The sequence below is a fragment of the Balaenoptera physalus genome, assembly GCF_965194825.1.
Source record: "Balaenoptera physalus genome assembly, chromosome: 2".
Lineage (NCBI taxonomy): Eukaryota > Metazoa > Chordata > Mammalia > Artiodactyla > Balaenopteridae > Balaenoptera > Balaenoptera physalus.
In genome coordinates this window covers 59,894,615-59,918,998 of record NC_138883.1, presented here as the reverse complement: position 1 = coordinate 59,918,998, position 24,384 = coordinate 59,894,615, and the positions used below count along the sequence as shown (strand labels likewise).

General features: G+C 34.4%; 1 protein-coding gene across 20 annotated transcripts in view; it reads left to right on the top strand.

Moving 5' to 3' along the window:
* MIA2 (MIA SH3 domain ER export factor 2) overlaps window positions 1-24,384 on the top strand; it is a 107,422-nt gene that overhangs the window by 39,657 nt on the left and 43,381 nt on the right. For 10 of the 20 annotated variants that reach the window (XM_082452058.1, XM_082452046.1, XM_082452060.1 and 7 more), the window contains 8 exons: window positions 4,053-4,184; window positions 8,175-8,196; window positions 8,285-8,373; window positions 16,979-17,050; window positions 18,633-18,659; window positions 19,218-19,328; window positions 19,995-20,066; window positions 20,616-20,720. In XM_082452058.1, coding sequence (XP_082308184.1) covers window positions 4,053-4,184; window positions 8,175-8,196; window positions 8,285-8,373; window positions 16,979-17,050; window positions 18,633-18,659; window positions 19,218-19,328; window positions 19,995-20,066; window positions 20,616-20,720 — 630 coding nt within the window. Of the gene's footprint in view, window positions 1-4,052; window positions 4,185-8,174; window positions 8,197-8,284; window positions 8,374-16,978; window positions 17,051-18,632; window positions 18,660-19,217; window positions 19,329-19,994; window positions 20,067-20,615; window positions 20,721-24,384 lie in introns of those variants that run through there. The other 10 variants (XM_082452051.1, XM_082452053.1, XM_082452054.1 and 7 more) reach the window with 3 other exon arrangements.

Genomic DNA, 24,384 nt, shown 5'->3' with positions numbered 1-24,384 from the left:
GGATGTTTTTTTTTTTATAAGAAATCTACATGCAGTAACTCACATTCACTTCACAATAACTCTATGAAATGCATACAATGACTCCTCCCATTTTATTTATTTATTTATTTATTTATTTATTTATTTATTTATTTATTTATTTATGGCTGTGTTGGGTCTTCGTTTCTGTGCGAGGGCTTTCTCTAGTTGTGGCAAGTGGGGGCCACTCTTCATCGCGGTGCGTGGGCCTCTCACTATCGCAGCCTCTCTTGTTGCGGAGCACAGGCTCCAGACGCGCAGGCTCAGTAATTGTGGCTCACGGGCCCAGTTGCTCCGTGGCATGTGGGATCTTCCCAGACCAGGGCTTGAACCCGTGTCCCCTGCATTGGCAGGCAGATTCTCAACCACTGCGCTACCAGGGAAGCCCTGTTGAGGATTTTTGCATCTATATTCATCAGTGATATTGGTCTCTAATTTTTTTTCTGTAGTATCTTTGTCTGGTTTTGGTATCAGGGTGATGGTGGCCTCATAGAATGAGTTTGGGAGTGTTCCTTCATCTGCAATTTTTTGGAAGAGTTTGAGAAGGATGAGTGTTAGCTCTTCTCTAAATGTTTGATAGAATTCACCTGTGAAGCCATCTGGTCCTGGACTTTTGTTTTTTGGAAGATTTTTAATCACAGTTTCAATTTCATTACTTGTGATTGGTCTGTTCATATTTTCCATTTCTTCCTGTTTCAGTCTTGGAAGGTTATACCTTTCTAAGAATTTGTCCATTTCTTCCAGGTTGTCGATTTTAATGGCATAGAGTTGCCTGTAGTAGTCTCTTAGGATGCTTTGTATTTCTGCGGTGTCTGTTGTAACTTCTCCTTTTTCATTTCTAATTTTATTGATTTGAGTCCTCTCCCTCTTTTTCTTGATGAGTCTGGCTAATGGCTTATCAATTTTGTTTATCTTCTCAAAGAACCAGCTTTTAGTTTTATTGATCTTTGCTATTGTTTTCTTTGTTTCTATTTCATTTATTTCTGCTATGATCTTTATGATTTCTTTCCTTCTGCTAACTTCGGGGTTTTTTTGTTCTTCTTTCTCTAATTGCTTTAGGTGTAAGGTTAGGTTGTTAATTTGAGATGTTTCTTGTTTCTTAAGGTAGGATTGTATTGCTATAAACTTCCCTCTTAGAACTGCTTTTGCTGCATCCCATAGGTTTTGTATCATGTTTTCATTGTCATTTGTCTCTAGTATTTTTTGATTTCCTCTTTGATTTCTTCAGCGATCCCTTGGTTATTTAGTAACGTATTGTTTAGCCTCCATGTGTTTGTGTTTTTTACGTTTTTTTCCCCTGTAATTGACTTCTAATCTCATAACGTTGTGGTTGGAAAAGATGCTTGGTATGATTTCAGTTTTCTTAAATTTACTGAGGCTTGATTTTGTGACCCAAGATGTGATCTATCCTGGAGAATGTTCCGTGCGCAGTTGAGAAGAAAGTGTAATCTGCTGTTTTTGGATGGAATGTCCTATAAATATCAATTAAATCTATCTGGTCTATTGTGTCATTTAAAGCTTGTGTTTCCTTCTTAATTTTCTGTTTGGATGATCTGTCCATTTGTGTAAGTGAGGTGTTAAAGTCCCCCACTATTATTGTGTTACTGTCGATTTCCTCTTTTATAGCTGCTAGCAGTTGCCTTATGTATTGAGGTGCTCCTATGTTGGATGCATATATATGTATAATTGTTATATCTTCTTCTTGGTTTGATCCCTTGATCATTATGTAATGTCCTTCTTTGTCTCTTGTAACATTCTTTATTTTAAAGTCTATTTTATGTGATATGAGTATTGCTATTCCAGCTTTCTTTTGATTTCCATTTGCATGAAATATCTTTTTCCATCCGCTCATTTTCAGTCTGTATATGTCCCTAGGTCTGAAGTGGGTCTCTTGTAGACAGCAAATATATGGGTCTTGTTTTTGTATCCATTCAGCAAGCCTGTGTGTTTTGGTTGGAGCATTTAATCCATTCACTAAATAATTACTAAATAATTTAAGGTAATTATCAATATGTATGTTCCTATTACCATTTTCTTAATTGTTTTGGGTTTGTTTTTGTAGGTCCTTTTCTTCTCATGTGTCTCCCACTTAGGGATGTTTCTTTAGCATTTGTTGTAGAACAGATTTGGTGGTGCTGAATTCTCTTAGCTTTTGCTTGTCTGTAAAGCTTTTGATTTCTCCATTGAATCTGAATGAGATCATTGCTGGGTAGAGTAATCTTGGTTGTAGGTTCTTCCCTTTCCTCACTTTAAATATGTCATGCCACTCCCTTCTGGCTTGTGGAGTTTCTGCTGAGAAATCAGCTGTTTACATGTTTACATGTTTAATATGAGAGATGCTTTTAGAATTGTCTCTTAAAGTGTTGTAGTGTTGTAAAGAAATCATTCCGATTATTAGATTTTTGAAGTGATGTGCATTTTATGTTTTGACATAGTTAGCTGAAGGTAAGATGGTTGGAGAATATGTAAACTGTAAAGAAAGCATCTTTTCTTCCCAGTATTGTGGTCAAATGCCTCTTTTTCTCAGAGGCAGAAATAGATTTTTTTTTTTTTTTTTAAATCACTGGTTGTTTCTAGCGATGTCACAATTCTGTGAGCTGGTAACAAGGGTAATGTAGGGAGAGGCAGAGGCAGAGATCAGGGTAAAGAGGTATTTTTTTTTTTTTAGAAAAGGTATAATCAGGTTTATTTAATACAGGTTAATGAACTGTGGATAGCGTATATGGGTCAGTTACAAAAAAGATTTTGGAGAAGAGAATAGATATTAAAAGGTGTTTTCTAGATAGAAGGGGCCTAAAAAGGGAAGATTTGCCATAGAGGTTTTGGGTTGAACCCTGGAAAGAATCAGACTTGAGGTTGTTCTTAAAAAAGGGTATTTCCCCCCCCGCCCCCGCTTTTCACCTTTTTATGTGATTGAATAATATGTGGGGCCTGGCAACAAAGAAAAAATAACCTCTTTGGAGGACAGTGAATAATGAACTGACCCAGAGAAAGATGAAATACAGAAGCAACTGCAAAAGCCTTAAGCTGTTTTGTGCTGAAGACTTGTTAGGGAGAGAAATAATGTGGAAAGGCTGTGGTTATAGGATCATGGTCTTTGGAGGAGGGCTAATAGAAACAGCTACCTTTACTGAGTACCTGTCCTCCATATTCATACAGCATTATTCCCATTACAGATAAGAGAAGGGAGCCACAGAGGTAGGGTAAAAGGATTCAAATTCTAAACCCAAGGTTTCATCAGTGGTTTTCAAACTTTAATAAAGCAGCAGATCCATTTTTTTTCCCCCATAGGGAAATCTTATATGGAGCCCAGTATACTATATGGAAAAAGCCTAAACTGGTTGAATCAGGGTAAGAGCACCTGATTCAGCTTCTTTCTTTGGCCTTCTTTCCTCTTACTCTCATTTTCAGAAGCTCTGAGGCATCTCCGTAGAACTCTGGTTGGAAAATCATTACATTTCACCATACTGCTTTCCTTCATCCCTTGGTGATAGTGGTTGAAAATTGCCAGAAAAATACCCTCTGATACCTGCTGTTTGGTGATAGTCTGGTACCCATTTCATGAAAAGGGTGTTAATAGTATTTACATGTAAACTTGTACTTATGTTTGTGTCTTAATCTGTTGGAGCTGCTATAACAAAATACCATAGACTGGGTGGCTTAAACAACAAACATTTTTCTCACAGTTCTGGAGGCTGGGAACACCAAGATAAAGATGCCACGGATCTGGTGTGTGGTGAGGGCACACTTCTGGTTCATAGTCTTCTCATTATAACCTCACGTGGTAGAAGTGTCAAGGGAGCTTGGAGCCTCTTTTCTAATGTCACTAATCCCATTTCTGAGGGCTCCACTCTTATGACCTAATCACCTCCAAAAGGCCCTACTTCCCGATACCATCACATTGGGGATTAGTTTTCAACATAAGAATTTTGGGGTTGCAGGGGGACACAGAAAAATTCAGTGTATAGCAGTTTGTAATCAACACTTTTTATCAAAAGTGTATTTTTAAGAGGTTAATTTTCTTTGTCTTGAAGGTTGTGGCAGCATTGCCTGAAGATTTGAGACCAGGTTCTAACTTCTATGGTTTTCCATGGGAATTAGTGATATGTGCAACTATTGTTGGATTTTTTGCTATTCTCTTGTTTTTGTGGAGAAGTTTTCGATCGGTAAGTAACCAGTGCCCTATATACTAAGAGAATGTTCGTTCTGTCTTCATGTTGAACAAGTAATATGAGAAACATATCTTTTGTTTTAAGGAAACAGGTTATTGTTATGTGGGCTACTCATGTTAATGTGTGGTTATTGGAAACTGAATGTGGATTTAGAGGAATTTTTTAAAGTGTAAAAGTTAAAATAATTCTCTGTAGGAGTATTCCACACTAATACTAAAACCCTACCTCTATTTCTTTTTTTTTTTTTATTTTTATTGGAGTATAGTTGATTTACAATGTTGTGTAAGTTTGAGGTGTACAGCAAAGCCTACCTTTATTTCTTACTTGCTTATTATTTGGGGTCTGTGTTTATTTTTAGCAGTATACTAAACATCTGTGAATATACCACCCAACCTGGAATCAAAGACATTGACTGTCACCTATATTTAGGTGATCCTCCCTCATTTCATCCCCCTGCCTCCCTGTACTAGAGGTAATCCTGTTCTGGATCCTGTGTTAATTATTCCCATGCCTTAAAAAAATTTTTTTTTTGGTCATATGTACACAAATCCTTCAGAAGTGTAGTAATTTTGCTTAGTCTCATGCCATATGTCATGTTTTGGAACTTTTTTATTCCATCCTATATTGCTAAGATTCATCCGTATTTTTGACCCATTTTGATTGTTTTAAGAATATACTACAATTAATTTATATATTTTATGGTCTTGGGCCTTTGAGTTGTTTCCAGGTTTTTTTCTATTATAAATAATGCTGCTGGGTAGTTTCTTATACTTGTCTCCTGTTGTATATTTGTAAGTTTCTCTTGGGAATATACCAGGTGTGAGATTACTGGGTTGTATAGTATATTGGAAGTTCTGCTTTTAAAACGTAATACCAAATTCTTTTCCAAATTGTCTGTACCAATTTATACTCCCAACAGTAGTATATAAGAGGTCCTAGAGATTCATTTGATCTGTGTCATCTCCAACACTTGTTATTGTTGAAATTCTTTATTTTTGCCACTTGAATGGTATCTTAACCATGGTTCTGATTTGTATTCCTTGATCACTAGTGAGATTGAAAACTCAGTAAATTTATTGGCCATATGTATTTTTTCTTCAGGGAAATATTTATGTCTTATACCCATTTTTCTTTTCAGTAGTTTGTTGTTTTCTTTTTTATTTGTAGGAGTTCTTTATATATTCTTGATGATATCCTTGTTGATTATCTATATTGCATATGTCCCAGTATGAAACATCTTTTCATTTTTCTTAAGGTGTTTTCTGATGAGTAGAAATTCTTAATTAAAAGTTTTCTTTTAGCACAGAATTGCTTGATCCATCTTGAGTTGATTTTTTGTTTAGTGTGGGGTAAGGAGTTGGTGTAACTCCCCACTCCCCTTCCCCCGCAATATAACCTTTTTCCCAGCTTTGTTTATTGGATAGTCTCCCTTCTTCCCATTCATCTGCCATGCTACATATGAGAGTTCCACATACGTGTAGACTTTTTTTGTGCTCTTTATTCTCCTGATTATTATTGAAAGCAGATACTTGTGTATCATTCTGTATCCATCCATTATTAGGTCAAGCTTGCTAACTGACTAATTTGTGGTGTTCATGTATTGCATATTCTTGCTCTTTTTTTGTTGTTTCCTTCATCTTTCAAGAGTGAAGAGAAGTTGGCTGAATTCCACTGTCATGATGGATTTATCAGTTAGTTTCTGTAGTTTTGTCAATTCTTGCTTTACATATTTTGATGATATTTTGTTAGGTGGATACATGTTTAGAATTGCTATATCTCTTCTTGGTGGATTGAATCTTTTATCAGTATCTAGTGACCCTCTATAACTCTTGCGATGCTTTTGTCTTAAAGTCTCTTTTCTGATGTTAGTATAGCCAGACCAATTTTCTTTTTGGTAATATTTCATGTGTCTTTTTTCATCCTTATATTTTCCAGTCTTTCTGTGGTCTTTTACTTAATGTATGTCCTGTATGAATTTCTTTTTTTATTTTGTTGGAGTATAGTTGATTTACAATGTATTAGTTTCAGGTGTACAGCAAAGTAATTCAGTTCTGTATGAATTTCTTTTATATAATCTGGAAATCTCTGTTTTTTCACTGAGTTTAGTATATCTACATATATTCTGATTATTGATTACTGATGTGTTTGGACCAGTTTCTTCTAGCATACTTTATTAATTTGTTCCACTTTTAATGTTTCTTTTCTACATTTGTAAGTAAATCTTCCTTCTGAGAAAACAGAAACCTTATTTAGCATACTCTCTCACATCCCTTGGTCTCTTTCACTTTCCAACCCCCTTTCATATTGGTATAATCTAGAATTTTAGTTCTAAAAATATTTCCTTTTCCATTTCTTTGTTTTTTACTTTCTCCTCCACCCCTTCTCCAGTCCTCAAGACAACAACAAATATTACCAAGATATTTAATCACCCGTAATTGACATACCTCTTTCAGGGACTCCTGAATTTAATTCTTCCCATATTTGAATACTTCTTTCTAGATTGTTTTCAGTGTTGGTCTTTGTGTGGCAAACCTTTTGTACGCTTGAGGATGTTTGAATTAAGTCTTCACGCTGAAATGGTAATTTGTTTGATATAAGCATTCTGCATCCAAAGTTCTATCCTTTTACTTCCTTGTCTTTTTACATCTAATGTTACTTGTTGAAAGGTCTAGTGTCAATGTGATTCTTATTCATTTGTAAGTGATCTGTTCTCTGTGGAGGCTTTTAATTTGATACCCTTATTTCAATGTAATATGTTCAGGTTTGATTTTTTTTTATTTCTTTAAATTCTCTTGAATATTTAAATATGAAATCTTTTATCTTTTTTAATTCTGGGAAGTTCCTTCTGCATTTTACTTTTTTTTTTTTCCTCTTTGGGACTGTTATTTTTTTTAAGATGTTGGCTTTTCTACTTCTCACTTCCCTCTTAACTCTTTTTTCCTTTTTTTTTTTAATGGTTTACCATTACCTTTTGAGATAGTTTCTGAATCTGATGTTTCAGTTCACTAATTGTTCCTCATCTATACCTACTATATTGTACCTTGACTTCTTTAAAAACTTTATTTATTTTATTTTTATTTTATTTTTGGCTGCCTTGGGTCTTCATTGCTGCATGCGGGCTTTCTCTAGTTGTGGTGAGCAGGGGCGACTCTTCGCTTTGGTACGCAGGCTTCTCATTGCAGTGACCTTTCCTGCCGTGGAGCACAGGCTCTAGGCACGCAGGCCTCAGCAGTTGTGGCTCGTGGGCTCAGTAGTTGTGGTTCATGGGCTCCAGAGCGCAGGCTCAGCAGCCATGGCACACGGGCCTAGTTGTTCCGCGGCATGTGGGATCTTCCCAGACCCGGGCTTGAACCCGTGTCCTCTGCATTGGCAGACAGATTCCTAACCACTGCACCACCAGGGAAGCCCTGTACCTTGACTTTTTAATCTTGTTTTATTTAATTTTATTCCTATATGTCTTCTGTAGATCATTTAAGTCCCCACTGTTTTCTCTACTTAGATTACCTTAGTCCTAAACGTGATCCCCTTATAAATGGAATTTTTCCTTCATTGTTTGAGAGAGAGGTTAAAGAAGAAAAATTTTTTTACTTTATAGTCAGCAGATCCATGGCCGCACGGTAACGTTTTTCAAACTGTGTTATTTTGGATATTTACTAGGGGAGATGATATAGGGGCTTCCTTAAGTAGTTTGTTTTAGGGTCAAATATGTTTGAGGAGCAGTGGGCTAAATGAAATGAAACAGATATCTTTAAGGTAGACTTATTTCAGAGCCTTAAATATGCTGATACACAGTGTGACTCTTCAGTAGGAGGACTTTCATATGTATTTTTCTCATTGGAAATAGAACACTTTTTGGCGAACTTACATTTATACTAAGGCAATAACAAACATTTTGTTTTTAAGTTGGCAGTAGAAGTTAAATAAATTATATGTGCTTGAATGTGTGTGTGTTTTAATGTAATTTTTGTTAAAAATTTGTTTCAGGTTAGAAGCCGGCTTTATGTGGGTAAGCTCTTTTTTCTATTTTAGATCTCATCATTGTTGTTTACAATTAAATCAACTTAAAAACATGATAGTATTAACTCTGTTTTTAGGAAGAGAGAAAAAGCTTGCTGCAGAACTTTCTACACTGATTGAAGAAAAATGTAAACTACTTGAAAAATTTAGTGTTGTTCAAAAGGAGGTAAGATGTTTTTGAAAATGTTGACATTCATGTTATAATCAGAAGACTTGATACTTTTCAATGCAGCTACTTCTGTGTAAGTTGAAGATCACTCATGCTTTGTTTGTAAAGTGTGAGACTTCAGTGGCTTTCATATTACCAGTCTAAATTTTAACCACTGTGGTAGGTGCATAGTGATGTCTCATTGTGGTTTCAGTTTTCATTTCCCTGACTAATGAGGTTAATCACCTTTTCATGATTATTGGCCATTTAGATATCCTTTTTGTCATGTTGCTTAGTTTTTTTTTTCTCACATTTTAAAAAGTATGCTTATCTCTCTTTTTGCTTTTGATATGTAGTATTTTTTCCTATATTTTGGATACAAGTCCTTTGTCAGATATATGTATTGCAAATATCTTCTTCCACTCTGTGGTTTGCCTTTTTATTTCAAATGGTGTCTTGGTAAGCATAAGTTCTTAATTGTAACGTAGTCTAATTTTTCAGTCTTTTCTTTATGATGACTGTTATTTGTTTCCTACTTAAATTTTTTTTGTGTACTCAAGAGTATGAAGATATTCTTCTGTGTTATCTTTTAGAAACTTAATTTTTTTACTCATTTACTCTTTGTATTAGTTTGCTAGGACTGCCGTAACACAATACCACAGACTGGGTGACTTACATAGAAATTAATTTTTTTCACAGTTTTGGAGGCTAGAGGTCCAGGATCAAGGTGTTGGCAGGTTTGGTTTCTTCTGAGGCTTATCATTTTGACATAACTGGTCATCTTCTTGCCCTGTCCTCACATTGTCTTTTCTCTGTTCAGGTGCATGTTTCTGATGTCTCTCAGTGTGTCCAAATTTCCTCTTCTTGTAACGGCACCAGTAAGATGGATTAGGGCCTATCTTAATCCAAGGGGCTCATTTTAACTTAACAACCTTTTTTTAAAAAAATTTTTATTTATTTTTGGCTGTGTTGGGTCTTTGTTGCGGGTTTTCTCTAGTTGCGGCAAGCAGGCGCTGCTCTTCGTTGCAGTGCGCTGGCTTCTCATTGTGGTGGCTTCTTTTGTTGCGGAGCACGGGCTCTAGGTGCGTGGGCTTCAGTAGTTGCAGCATGTGGGCTCAGTAGTTGTGGCTCATGGGCTCTAGAGCACAGGCTCAGTGGTTGTGGCACACGGGCTTAGTTGCTCTGTGGCATGTGGGAATCTTCCCGGACCAGGGCTTGAACCCGTGTCCAGACGGATTCTTAACCACTGCGCCTCTGGGGAAGTCCTAACTTAATGACCTTTAAAGGGCTTGTCTCCAAATATAGTCACATTTTGAGGTATTGGGGCTTCAACATATACATTCTGAGGGGAAACAGTTCAGCCCTAAATTAATCAGTCTTTAATCCATCTGGAATTGAATCTGTGATGGTGTGATTGGTGGGTAGTATTCAATATTTTTCATGTGGGTATTGAATTTACCAGTACCATTTATTAAAAGACCATCTTTTCCTTTTGTTCTGTAGTGTCGTAGTCTTAAGTCATGTGACTGTATATATCTGAGTCTGTTTCTATAATATTTCTATTCTGTTGGTCTGTTTTTTAAAAAAATATATCCTTGCACCAATACCATGCTTTTTATTTTTTTTAATTTTTAAATTTTTTTTAAACATCTTTATTGGAATATCATGCTTTTTAAAGTCTACCTAGCACATCTTGATATCTGACGGTATAAACCTCCAGGTTTGTTTTTCAAGATTGTCTTGGCCATCTTGGCACTTTGTCTTTTTGTATAAATTTTAAATCACTTCATCAGTTTACACATGCACACATACACATAGCCTCTTAGGAATTTGGGATTGCATTGAATATATAGATTAATTTGGAGAGAATTTACCTTTTTACAGTGTTGAGTGTTTATCCGTGGGCTGTGGTATATCCCTCTATTTATGTCTTTAAAATTCTCTCAGTATTGTTCATACATTTTTGTGTTGAGGTCTTGTACATCTTTTCTTAGATTTATTCCCCAGTATCTGATGATTTTTGAAACTATTATAAATAGTATAGTTTTTTTAACAGGTTTTTTGGGGTATGATTCACATACTATACTGTTTTTTTAAAGTGTACAAATGAATGGCTTTTAGTATATTCACAGAGTTGTATGTCCACCACAAAATATTTTCAAACATATTTTTTACACCCCAAAGAAACCCTGTACCTCTTAGCTGTCACCCTTCACCCAATCTCCCCTACTCGTAAGCCCTAGACAGCTTATCTACTTTCTGTTTCTATAAACTTGCCTACTCTAGATTCCATTTTACATAAATGGAATGATACAACATGTGCTTCCTTGTGACTAGCTTTTTAAACCCAGCATAATGTTTTCAGATTCACCCATGTTGTACTATGTATCAATACTTAATATCTTTTTTTGCCAAATAATATTCCCTACCACAATTGATATATCCATTTTTCAGGTGGTGGACATTTGGGTTATTGTACTTTCTGGCTGTTATAAATGATGCTGTTGTGGACATTCTTGTACAAGTTTTTGTGTGGCTATATGTTTTAAATTCTTTGAGGTATATACCTAGGAGTAGAATTGCTGGATCTATATTTAACTTTTTTTTTTTTAGAAAGGTAATTTTAAATTTTATTTATTTATTTATTTATTTATTTTTGGCTGTGTTGGATCTTCGTTTCTGTGCGAGGGCTTTCTCCAGTTGCGGCGAGCGGGGGCCACTCTTCATCGCGGTGCGCGGGCCTCTCACCATCGCGGCCCCTCTTGTTGCGGAACACGGGCTCCAGACGCGCAGGCTCAGTAGTTGTGGCTCATGGGCCCAGTTGCTCCGCGGCATGTGGGATCTTCCCAGACCAGGGCTCGAACCCGTGTCCCCTGCATTGGCAGGCGGATTCTCAACCACTGCACCACCAGGGAAGCCCCCTTTGCCTACTTTTAAATTGGGTTATTTGTCTTTGTTATTGAGTTCTAACTTTATATATTATAGATGTGAGCCCCTTATCGGATATGTAATTTGCAAATATTTTCTCTTATTCTGTGGCATGTTCTCCTCACTTTCTTCGTGGTATCTTTGAAGCATAGAACTTTTTAATTTTGGTGATGCTCAGTTTATCTATTTTTTCTTTTGTTGGTTCTGCTTTTGGTGTCATTTCTAAGAAACTATTGCTTAAAACAAGATCACAAAGATTTACATCTGTGTTTCCTTCTAAAAGTTTTATGCGATTAGCTCTTATGTTTAGATCTTTGATGTATTTTGAATTAATTTTTGTATATTGTGTTAGGTAGGGGTCCAACTTTATTTTTGGCATGTGGATATCCAGTTGTCTTAGCACTGTTTGTTGAAATGACTAATCTTTACCCATTGAATTGTTGTGGCATCCTTGTTGAAAATCAATTGACCATAATTGTGAGGGTGCATTTCTGGGCTCTCAGTTGTATTTCATTGATTTATATGTCTATCCTTAATGCCAGTTTCACACTGTCTTGATTCGTGTAGCTTTACAGTAAGGTTTGAAATTGGGAAGTTTAAGTCCTCCAACTTTTCAAGATCATTCTGAGCCTTTTGCATTTTCTATGACTTTTAGGATCAGCTTGCAATTTCTGCAGATAAATTAGCTGGGATTTTGATAGGGCTTATGTTGAATCAGTAGATCAATTTGGGGTTATTGCCATCTTAACAATATTAAGTATTCTGATCCATGAATGCGGGATGCCTTTCCATTTATTTAGGTCTTCTTTATTTCTGTAATATTTTGTAGTTTGCAGAGTATTAGGTTTACACTTCTTTTGCTAAATTTATTTCTAAGTATTTTATTCTTTTTGATGTTATTGCAAATGGAATTTAAAAAAAATTTATCTTTTATTTGCTCATTGCTGGTATAGTGTTTATTCTCTTGTTATTTTCTAAACACTTATGGGACCTTTAGAGAGGTCTGCTCTTTTATTTCTGACATTAGGTTGATTGTCCTTCTTTCTCTCTTTGTCACCTTATCCTTGACAGTGGTTTATCAACTTTTTTAGTGTTTCCAAAGAACAACCTTTTGGCTCAGTTGATTCTTTTTACTTTATTTGCTTTCTAATTCATTACTATCTTTATTACTTCATTTTAAACTTTTCTTCGGTTTACTTGCTTTTCTTTTTTTATCACTTCTTGGGATGGATACTAATAAAATCATTGAGTTTTTAGCCTTCTTTTATAATTTCTGCATTAAAGTTATAATTTACTTGGCAAGTTTGGCTTTTATTAAAGCATCTTGTTAGTTTTGTTATGTCATGGTTTCCTGATCATTCAGTGTAAAATATTTTAAAAATTTTATTGTGGTATTTTCTTTGAAACATTGGTTATTTTTTAGGTTATTTATTAATTTCCTAACATAAGGGATTTCCCAATAGTTTATTTGTTATTAAGTTTCAGCCTAATTCTACCTAATTATGTTTAATTCAGAGAATATCCTTTGTATGATTTCGCTCCTTTATTTGTTGATACTTAATCTCTGGCTTTGCATAAGATTGATTTTGGGAAATGTTTCATATACAATATAAATACATACATATTATTATCCTTGTGTCAACACCATACCATTTTATGTACTAGTTTATTGGTATATAAATATAAAAATTGTCACTTGTTAATTTTTTATTCATATCGTCTATTGGTTTTTGAAAGAAATATGTTAAAATTTCCCATTAAGATTGTAGATTAATTTTTCTCTTTTTTAGCTTTGTTATTTTTATGTATATTGAGGCTATGTTAGATGCATATAGATTTAAAATTATTTATTTTCTTTGTTAGATTGACCATTTTATCATTATGAATACCCCTATTTTATTTGTAGTAATTCTTTTTTTTTTAAATTTTTATTGGAGTATATTTGATTTATTACAATGTAGTATTAGTTTCAGGTGTACACTAAAGTGAATCAGTTATACATATACATATATCCCCTCTTTTTTAGATTCTTTTCCCATATAGGCCATTACAGAGTATTGAGTAGAGTTCCCTGGGCTATACAGCAGGTTCTTACTAGTTATCTATTTTATATATAGTAGTGTGTATATGTCAACCCCGGTCTCCAATTTATCCCTCCTTCTCCTTATCCCCTGGTAACCATAAGTTTGTTTTCTACATCTGTGACTCTACTTCTGTTTTTTAAATAAGTTCATTTGTACCCCTTTTTTACGATTCCACATATAAGCAATATCATATGCTATTTGTCTTTCTGTGTCTGACTTACTTCACTCAGTATGACAATCTCTAGGTCCATCCATGTTGCTGCAAATGGCATTATTTCATTCTTTTTAATGGCTGAGTAATATTCCATTGTATATATGTACCACATCTTCTTTATCCATTCCTCTGTTGATGGACATTTAGGTTACTTCCATGTCCTGGCTATTGTATTGTAAATAGTGCTGCAGTGAACATTAGGGTGCATGTATCTTTTCGAATTATGGTTTTCTCCGGGTACATGCCTAGGAGTAAGATTGCTGGGTCATTTTGTAGTTCTATTTTTAGTTTTTTAAAGAACCTCCAGACTGTTCTCCATAGTGGCTATACCAATTTATATTCCCACCAACAGTGCAGGAGGGTTCCCTTTTCTCCACACCCTCTCCAGCATTTATTGTTTGTAGATTTTTTGATGGTGGCCATTCTGACCGGTGTGAGGTGATACCTCATTGTAGTTTTGATTTGCATTTCTCTGATAATTAGTGATGTTGAGAATCTTTTCATGTGCTTTTTGGCCATCTGTATGTTTTTTTGGAGAAATGTCTATTTAGCTCTTCTGCCCATTTTTTGATTGGGTTATTTGGTTTTTTTTGATAATTGAACTACATGAGCTGTTTGTGTATTTTGGAGATTAATCCCTTGTTGGTTGCTTCGTTTGCAGATATTTTCTCCCATTCTGAAGGTTGTCTTTTTGTTTTGTATTTGTAGTAATTGACTTTGTCTGATATACAGTGTAACAATCCCAATTTTCACTTGGTGAACATTTGCGTGGTAGACCTTTTCCCATTATTTTACTTTCAACCTTATTATATACTTTTGTTTAAGCTGTCTCTTTTCGAAACAGCATACAGATGGGTTTTGCTTTTTTTAATCAATCTAAAAAAATCTTTTCAATTAATTAGATTATTTAGTTCATTTGCATTTAATGTAATTTCTAATTTATTAGGGGTCAAATCTACCATCTTAACTGTTTATTTTCTATTTGACCCACCTGTCCCATGTGGCTTTTTCTCTTCTCTTGTTTTCTTCTGCATTGAAATAGTCATTTATTAATTCAGTATTTTCTACATCAATGCATTTGTTAGTTATAGATTTTATTTTTTTAATAGTTACCTTAGAGATTACAACATGTATCCTTAATTTATTAAATTCTAATATAAATTTGTGCTGTTGCTACTTACTGGATAATGCAAAGATCTTAGAATGCTTTAATTCCACTTGCCCCCTTTTATCTAAGTGCTGTTGCACTATATATATATATATATATATATATATATATATATATATATATGTATTTTTTTTCTTATTTTTAATTTATTTTATTTATTTTTATTTTTGGCTGCGTTGGGTCTTTGTTGCTGCACGCGGGCTTTCTCTGGTTTTGGCAAGTGGGGGCTACTCTTTGTTGCGGTGCATGGGCTTCTCATTGTGGTGGCTTCTCTTATTGTGGAGCATGGGCTGTAGGCGCACGGGCTTCAGTAGTTGTGGCTTGCGGGCTGTAGAGCGCAGGCTCAGTAGTTGTGGCTCACGGGCTTAGTGGCTCCGTGGCATGTGGAATCTTCCCGGATCAGGGCTCAAACCCATGTCCCCTGCATTGGCAAGCAGATTCTTAACCACTGCGCCACCAGGGAAGCCCTGTTGCACTATATTTTGACTTTATATTTATATAAACCTCCAAATCATTTTATTATTCTTTGAAACAGTCAAGATTCGTTTTGATTTAGCCACACATTTATTTCCATTGTTCTTTATTCTTTCTTTCCTTTCCACCTTCTATCTGGGATGATTTTCCTTCCTCCTGAAGGATAGAGAAACTTCCTGGTCTTTTCTTTTCTGGAATATACTGTTGATAAATTCTCTTAGTTTTTGTTTGTCTGATAATGTCTTTATTTCTCCATTGTGTATAATGTTCTTTATAGAAGTCTGAGTTGGCAGTTATTTTCCTTAAGCACTTTGGACATCTCATTTTACTGATTTTTTTTCTTAGCATGTTGTTTGTGGGTCAAAGTCAGCTATAAGTTTTATTGTAATTTGGTGATCTTGTTTTGTATTTTTTCTCTTTCAATTTTAAAAATTGAGGTATAATTTTCATATAATAAAATGGACATTCCTAAATATGCAGTTCTGTGAATTTTGACAGGTATATTCACCCATGAAGCTACCACTCCCATCAATACATAAAACATTTCTATCACCCTTATGTTTCCCTTGTGCTCATTTTCATTCAGTCCCCTACCCCTGCCAGCAACCACTGTTTTTATTTCTATCACCATAAATTAGTTTTTGTCTGTTTCAGAGTTTGTATAAATGAAATCGTACTCTTTTGTGTCTGCCTTTTTTCAGTTAGCATTGTATTTTTGAGATTCACTATGTTGTTGCATATATTAGTAGTTTTTTTTTTAACTTGCAAGTAAATTTGCATTACATCAACATCACAATTTTTTTTATCCATTTACCACTTAATATGGTTATTTCTAGCTTTTGGCTATTATGAATAAAGTTGCTATGATCATTCTATCTTTTTGTGTGTGTGTGGGGGGGTATATGTTTTCATTTCTCTTTTGTAAATATCTAGTATTAGAATTGGTAGGTCATAGGGCAGGTATTGTATAACTTTATAAGAAACTGTCTGGCTACTTTTATGATTTTATCTTTGATTTTCAGCAGTGCTACTAGTTGTCTAGATGTGGTTTCTTCTATTTATCATCCCTGGGCTTCATGATGTTCTAGAATCTGTGGCTTAATGTCTTTCATTAGTTTTGTAGCACTCTTGATCATAACCTTTTCAAATATTGTTTTTGCTTTTTTTTTCTTCTCTTCCTGTAATTTTAAATACTTGTATTTTAGCTTTTTACTATATCCCATGTATCTCTTATGTTCTATTCTGGGTTTCTTATCTCTTTGTTCACACTTCAGTCTAGATGTTTTCTTCTAATCTAGCTTCCATTTTACTAATTGTCTTCATCTGTGTCTAATCATCTTTTAAACCATCTTAATTTCATTTATTTCCTTTTTCAGTTCTAAAGTTTGTGTGGCTCTTTTTGTAGTTCTTTTTTTCTGGTTTAATTATTTTGGTTCCTCTTACATATCAAGCTTACTTATTTTAATGTCTGAAGGAGAACTGTATTACCTGAATCCTCCAAGAGTCTGCTCTCTTGCTCATTTTTTTCTCTTGGTTCTCAGTCATATCTTGTTTTCTTGAATGCCAGATTATTCCATGTTGAGTATCAGTAATAGTATAACAAAAATTATAGTGGTAAATTTGAAACTGTGGGCAATGTTATCTTTCTGCAGTGAGGATTTACTGTTGCTACTCATGGAATTAGTGGGTCATAGGGCAGATGTAGTTTCGAATAAAATTTATGGCCCTTTTACTTAGAGTGTTGCTTTCTTTCAGTTTGAAGGCTTAGAGTCATCTTTAAAGGATGCCAGCTTTGAGAAGGAGTCAACAGAAGCACAAAGTTTGGAGGTAAAAACAAATATTATAATTATAAAAGTTAGGGGAAAGGTTCTTAGTAAATAACATAAATTTCGAAAGTCACGTATCTTCTCAGAACTCACATTTCAAAGGAAATGTGAAAGAGCATCTCTAGATGTTAAAACTTAAGAAGTTAAATATAGGAAATAGAATATTAGTAAGTAGCATAAGGTATTTTAAAAATTTGAGCTCTTGTTGATAACTTGTTTTGAGTGAAGCATATTCAGTTCAATGTAATCTAGAGCTATATAGAACCTCTTTATTCTTCATTCCTGGGAAGTGTATTAAGGTAACCATTTCTTTTTTGACTCAGTTTGCTCTAGGAAGGAAAAATAGGATTTATTTTCATAAATTTAGGAATAGTTGGCAATGAAAAATTATGTAAGTTCAGGCAGTACTTGCCTTTACCTCATACCAATGTATTAGGAGCTGACTAGAATTAGACCAAAGATTTATGTTATACACAGTGGTGTGCTGGTAAATGTTTTAACAACTGGCTCTTTAAAAAGCAGGAGCCTTTATTTGTAGCATTTGCTGGGTTCTGTTGTGTAAATACTCCCACCTTGACCAATTTCAAGGTACCAACATGATGCCACTGAATGTGGAGTTTGGAGGAGATATAGAGTCAGCTCTCCTGAGTGAGGTATGATTTAGGTAATAGTAAGGAAGGAAACTGTGATAATTTGTCATTTAGCTAAGCTATGACAGATTAGGGTAAGTAATAGCAATTTCTTTAGAGACGGAAATGTTGTAAAAAGCATACTAATATTAAAGTAGAAAACAATGGACTTTGTACCTTTGTTGTACGAGTTCAGTCAGTTCAGCTTGGTGGTTCTCAATCACTGATGTCTGTAATCATCAGAAAGCATATGTATCATGAATCAGAATTTCCTAGTAGAGTCCAAAGGAAATTATAAATTGAATTCCAAATGACATTAATTTCTTAACCTTTTCTTTCTTCATCTGTTACCTATTAATATTCTTAAGAACTTGTTGAAATTGTTGTATTTTATTTGTTGACCCTCTGTTTTAACTGCTGTAATGGTAGTAATTTATTAGATTGATTAAAAGGGAATTTTATAAGGAATTTAGCATGCTGACAAAAGAGCAAAAACTGGAGAGCAAAAATATTTACTCAAGCTTTGTGATGTTGTGGATAAAATAAAACACACCAATTTATTCTCAGGCATTGAATTTATGTAATCTGGCCGTAAAATTAGCTAAATTTTTACTTTATAATGAATATTTTGGAAGTTTTCCTCTAATTTTAGTAATTTTTTTAAACATATAGTGTTTATATTCAAGATTGGTAAACATAGTTGAATATAAACTATAATGTGATACAATTACAAAAATTGATGTTTGAATCTATAGATAAAATCAAAACAGAGTAATTTTGATTCTACTCAGAGAATTCATATAATCAGATAGTCAGATTTGGGGAAATATATATATGCATATATATATATTTATGTAAATGAGTTTTTAAACCAGTATGATATAGTATGTACTTGTGCTACTTTTATTTTGGCCTGCATTAAATTCTTTGATTCTTTTGGTTTTTTTTAACAAGTTTGTTGAAGGATCACAAATATCAGAGGTATGTTTATTACAGTATTTAAAATCCAATTGGAATAATCCAACAACTAATCATTTTAAATTAAAAAGGTCACAGAAAATATGTCTTAATTCAGTGTAGAATATTATCTTGATTGTTTTTTAAATTTATTTTTTATTTTATATATTTATATTAAATTTGGTTTTTTTCTTATTGTTTCTTTTACAATGCTTTAGAGCAGAAGTTGGCAAACTACACTCTGAGCTCTCCATCTTTTATTGTAAATAAAATTTTATTGAAACACAGCCATGCTCATTCATTTACATATAGTCTTTGCTTTCTCACTACATATGCATATCACTTGAATAGCTGGGACAGAAACTGTGTGGCCTTCAAGCCTAAAATATTTACTTTCTGTCTCTTTATAGAAAAAATTTGCTGATACCTGCTAGTATGGCTGTTATTTCAGTGTTATAAAAATGAACAAATATATAAACTAGACTTATTTAACTTACAGTGTATGTATTTGATTACACTCACCTGATTTATCTTGACCAAAAATTCCCATGTCAGTCTTATAAAGTTGGCTTCCTCTTTTAGGCAGTCTGTGAAAAGCTGACTAGGTCCACATCTGAACTTGAGGATGAAATACTCATTCTAGAAAAGGAGTTAAAAGAAGAGAAATCTAAACATTCGGAACAAGACGAATTGGTAAGACTTTTGTGTTTAAGGAGACTGTAGGAAAAAGAAAGTTATTGAGTTTAAAAAAAATGATATGATATTGGTTAAAGTATTACATGCACTGTAAAAAAAAAAAAAAGAAATCCAAAGAATACAGAAGGCTGTGAAGTGGAGAATAAAAATTTCCAGATCCACTAGCTCTTTTCATTTGTTAGAGGTTACCATTATTATGTTACATTTCTTTCATATTCTTATAGAAATTTTCTATTTGCACTATGGAAGTAGCTCACACAAATAATTTAAGTTGAACAATCAAATACATAGTGGATTTTAAAAAATTACTCAAAACGTATATTAAGAACTTTAACTTTCCTTTATTTGTCTTTCTATTTTAAAATCTGTCTTAAGGATGATCTTGATGTGTGTGAGATTATTTAGTAAGATATGATGCTAGTGGACTTCTTTTGAGCCTATATAACTTAAGTGTTACGAAATATTAAAGATGAGTTGAAATACTGTTGTTATGTAACTTTTGTATGAAATCCCTTTAAGCATATGGCTGAGAATGTTTCTTAATTTGAACCCTCATTTTTGGAGCAAAAGTGTTAGGTTGATAATATACTTAATATATATGGCATCTTGGAAACTGGAGGAGTTTAGTATATACTTGTTTATTGATTTATACTGCCTTTTTAGATGGTGGATATTTCAAAAAAGATACAGTCCCTAGAAGATGAATCAAAGTCCCTCAAATCACAAGTATCTGAAGTAAGTTGAATTACTTTAATAGCTCTGTTGCTTTTGAAAGTCACTTACATTTTACTATTACTTTTATAATTAAAGAATAAGGCATAATAATAGAATTCAGATGTATTTTAAAAATACAGGGTATTTGAGGAAAGTTCATTTTTTTCATTGGACAGAATTTATTGAGCCATTGCTATATACTGGTCACTGTTGAAGGTGATTGGCACTTAATATTAGTAGACAAAATAGAAAGGCTCTTGTGGATTTTAAATTCTGGTAAGAGAGACAGACAGTAGAAAGTTAACAGAATTTGCCGCATAGTACATAGAAGGTTACAAGAGGTTAAATCATTTGTCCAGGGTCATGTGGCAAGTTAGTGGCAGAGCAACTAGACCTTGAGTGACTAGACCTTGAGTCTAGGCCAGCCTTTTTTTCTGCTACAGCATGCTGCCTCTCCTATTAATATTGGCACGTTTTTGACTTTAATTCCGTGTTTCAGGGAGTGTGTGTAAAAAAGAGCTAGTGTATTAAACTAATTCTTGTAATCTCAATATGTTATATTTTACTTAGGCCAAAACAACCTTCAAAATATTTCAGATGAATGAAGAAAGACTTAAGGTAGCTATAAAAGAGGCATTGAGTGAAAATTCTCAACTTCAGGAAAGCCAGAAACAGGTTTGTACTGTAAAGGGGGGACTCCAGCTTGTGAGTATGTAATTATAAACGTTCTGGGCATAGTCATGACTGACCCATGCTAGGGGCAAAAGTAGGCTCTTTCTGGAGACCACAAGAGCAGGACAATCTCCTGTGTATCCTATGGTGTCTCTTTTATATAGGATACAGAGGTCTGTATTCCTGGAACCCTCTTCCCCCAGGAGTGAAAGTAAGCCCAGGCACTCAGCATTTTAATAATAATAATAACAAATAGCATTTAGCACAAATATTCAAAGCCAGACTGAAGGAGGGCAGAGAATACCATGAGAGTTATTGCAACTGTGTGTCTGGGCCCTGAAGACAGAAGCAGTTGTTGTGGCAGATCTAATGAGGATTTAACTTTTACCTTCTTTCTCCGCACATATGTAGACACTGCCACATACCCAAATATATTTCCTCTCCAACTGTTCTCCCGATACAGTTATAATTTTTCAGTGGGAAAATTTTTTAATGATTACATTATTTATGATTTTCTAAATATTACAGCTGAAACACATGGTGTGTTCTGATTACATATTCCGTTTCACTCAACATTTTATTTGCCCTAGAGTTAATAATTGTCTTGTTTCTTTTATACCTATCTGTAATTCATCTGTAGTTCAATCATATATATCTCTTTTAGAGATTATGTAAATATTTATGTGTTCAAATGCTTTGGTTAATCTCTTAATTTCATTTTTTCCTTGAAGCAGTCCTTCCTGGGGTCTTCCATCCTCCTGGTCCAGTAGGAACTTGTTCTCTAGGTCTGTTATACTTCTGCTGTTCTGAGATTTCACTTCACCCCCATCCTTTCCCTTGTCTTTCTTCTGTGTTGGATCTTTTATTTCCTGTGTCCTACCTGTGCTTTTATGTGGTAAATTCCCTTGATTAGCTTCCTGAGAAAAGGTATAGGAGGTAACTTTTAAAAAACTTTCATGACTTAGAATGTCTTCTTCTTTCATACTGTTAACATTTTGGTTGGGTATCTTCTGGGTTGAAATTTTTTTTCTTGATATTTTGACATAATTGCTCTGTTGTCTTCATTTTCCAGTATTACTTTTGAGAAGTCAAATGCTATTTGGATTACTGAACCTTTTTTGTGACCTACTCTTTTCCCTGGTGGAAAATTTTAATATCTTTCATTGTTTCCAGTTCTCCAAAATTTCATGATGCTGTGCCTTAGTGTGGGTCTTTTTCTATACATTTGTTGGATACTCTCAGTCTGGAAACTTGCTCTTGATTCAGTTCTGGGAAATTTACTTAAATTATTTCATACTTTTTGGGGTGTATTTTGTATGATATATGAAATTATTGAAAATGTCTTTTTTGGTTTCTTTGTGTCTGTGGAACTTTCATTCACTTATTCTCTGATATTTTTCACTTGTAAGAGTTCTTTGTTTTGCTTATGCCTTTTTCTGGTTTCATGGATGCAGTGTCTTACTTTGCTGAGGATATTACTTGGTTTTTTTTCTCTTTTTTGACATGTTTTTCCCTGAGTTGCCTTGTTTCCTTTGAGCTCCTTTATTTTCTGTTTTAGTCTATGTCTTTTATCTAAGAGTTTCTTTTTTCAGGTATTTGATGGTTCTTGGGTGTCTGCTCATTTAATAGTGAAGCTCTCCAAATCTAATTGGAAGCCCTGTGTGTGTTTTTCATGGACCCCTCCATAGGGTAATCTGGCTAGGGTATTTCATTGGAGGATCCCCGATTGTTGGTATTCAAAGACCATTTTCCACAGGGATGACTCCTCCATAGTTCCCATTTGGGAGGTATAAGCCTGTTTGCCAACAGTGAGGTAAGCAGCTTAGTGAGGTAAGGAGGGCTGGTATCTCACTATTCATTTCATTAAGTCAACTTTCGCTTAATGCTTTTATGTTTTCAGCTTGTTACTCACACCTTTACCTGGGTCAGGTGTCCCAGAGTTTCAGATTCTAGCTCTCCAGAGAATAACCTTCCAGGTTCTTGCCAGATGTGTGTGTATGTGTGTGAGTGTGCCTGTGCACGTGCATGTGTGCATGCATGTGAAAGACACTGGTGTGTGGGGGGGGAGAGGGATGGATTGAGAATTAGAGTGTGTGTATATGTGTGCGGGGAGAACATAGGGGATTTTCTAACTGCTTTTCATACAGACTTTTGGGCAGTCCTCCTCTTTTCATTCCACATGTACCGTAGTACTTGTGCCTCCAAATCACAAGCCATTCTGGGTTGTATCAAGTCAACCTGCTTTTAGGGTCTCCCATCTTCTGCCTTAGATTTCAATTCTGTCTGGTCTTTTACCGTGCTTCCATCTCTTTCCACTTTCCACTTCTAGAATTATCTTTTTCCTCATCACGTTTTCTCTTTTTCCTTGTGGGTTTATGCTTTTTTCCCTTAAACCTCTTTACTGTCATCTTAGTAGATTTCAGGAGAAAGTGGTGGTACACCCTGTGTTAATTTTGCTATGTTATCAATATAATCAAAAGTGACCTTTTGAAAAAAAAAAAAAAAAAGTGACCTTTTGTACCTTGAAAAAAAAATTTCACCTAGATTGTCTTACTCTTTATAGCTGCTTTCATCTAATTCCTTTTTAATCACCAGAGTTCTTGAAATGAACTATTCTGTATTCACTGATTCCATGTTCTAACACATTCCTTCTTTAACCTTATAAGACTGCATGCTGTGTATACAGTCTCTTTAGTAAATCACTAGAGACCAGCCAATCACCAAATCCAAGTTTCATTCTTCAATTCTTAGTTATTTTTAATCTGTCAGCGTTGTCTTATTCTATTATACATGCATGGAGAAGAATTGGTTTTTCTTGTGCTAGGGAATATGCTGATGAAGCCTTAGTTTTTCACAGAAACCCAGTAATTACTATTTGGTAGAATAGAGGTTTTTTTTTTTTAACATTTTAATGTTGCTATCCATTTATTTATTTATTTATTTATTTATTTATTTATTTATTTTAGAGATAACATACATATTTTATTTTATTTATTTATTTATTTATTTATTTATTTTTGGCTCTGTTGGGTCTTCGTTTCTGTGCGAGGGCTTTCTCTAGTTGTGGCAAGCGGGGGCCACTCTTCATCGCGGTGCGTGGACCTCTCACTATCGCGGCCTCTAGTGTTGTGGAGCACAGGCTCCAGACGTGCAGGCTCAGTAATTGTGGCTCACTGGCTCAGTTGCTCTGCGGCATGTGGGATCTTCCCAGACCTGGGCTCGAAGCTGTGTCCCCTGCATTGGCAGGCAGATTCTCAACCACTGCACCACCAGGGAAGCCCCAAAATAGAGTTTTAAAGACTAAATAAAATTGGCCTTTTTTTTTTTTTCATATATATATATATGGGCCGATTCTTTTGTAAATTGCTTACTGATTGTATTTTTTTTGGGGGGGGCGCCTATTTTTCTTAATGACTTCTAAGAGCTCTTTGCATGTTAAGGTTATTAACCCTTTGGTATATATAAGAATTTCGTTCTTGTTACTTGCTTGTTTTTAAATTTTATTTTTGTTATTTTTTGATTTGCAAAGCTTTTAAGCACTATGTTGTTAAGTTTATCTTTTATAACAATCTTTATCTTTTATTCATGTTGAGAAAGTCTTTCCTGTAAAAGTATATACAGTAAAAGATTATTTGTGCAGAATTTGATCTGTTCTAGATTAATGGTA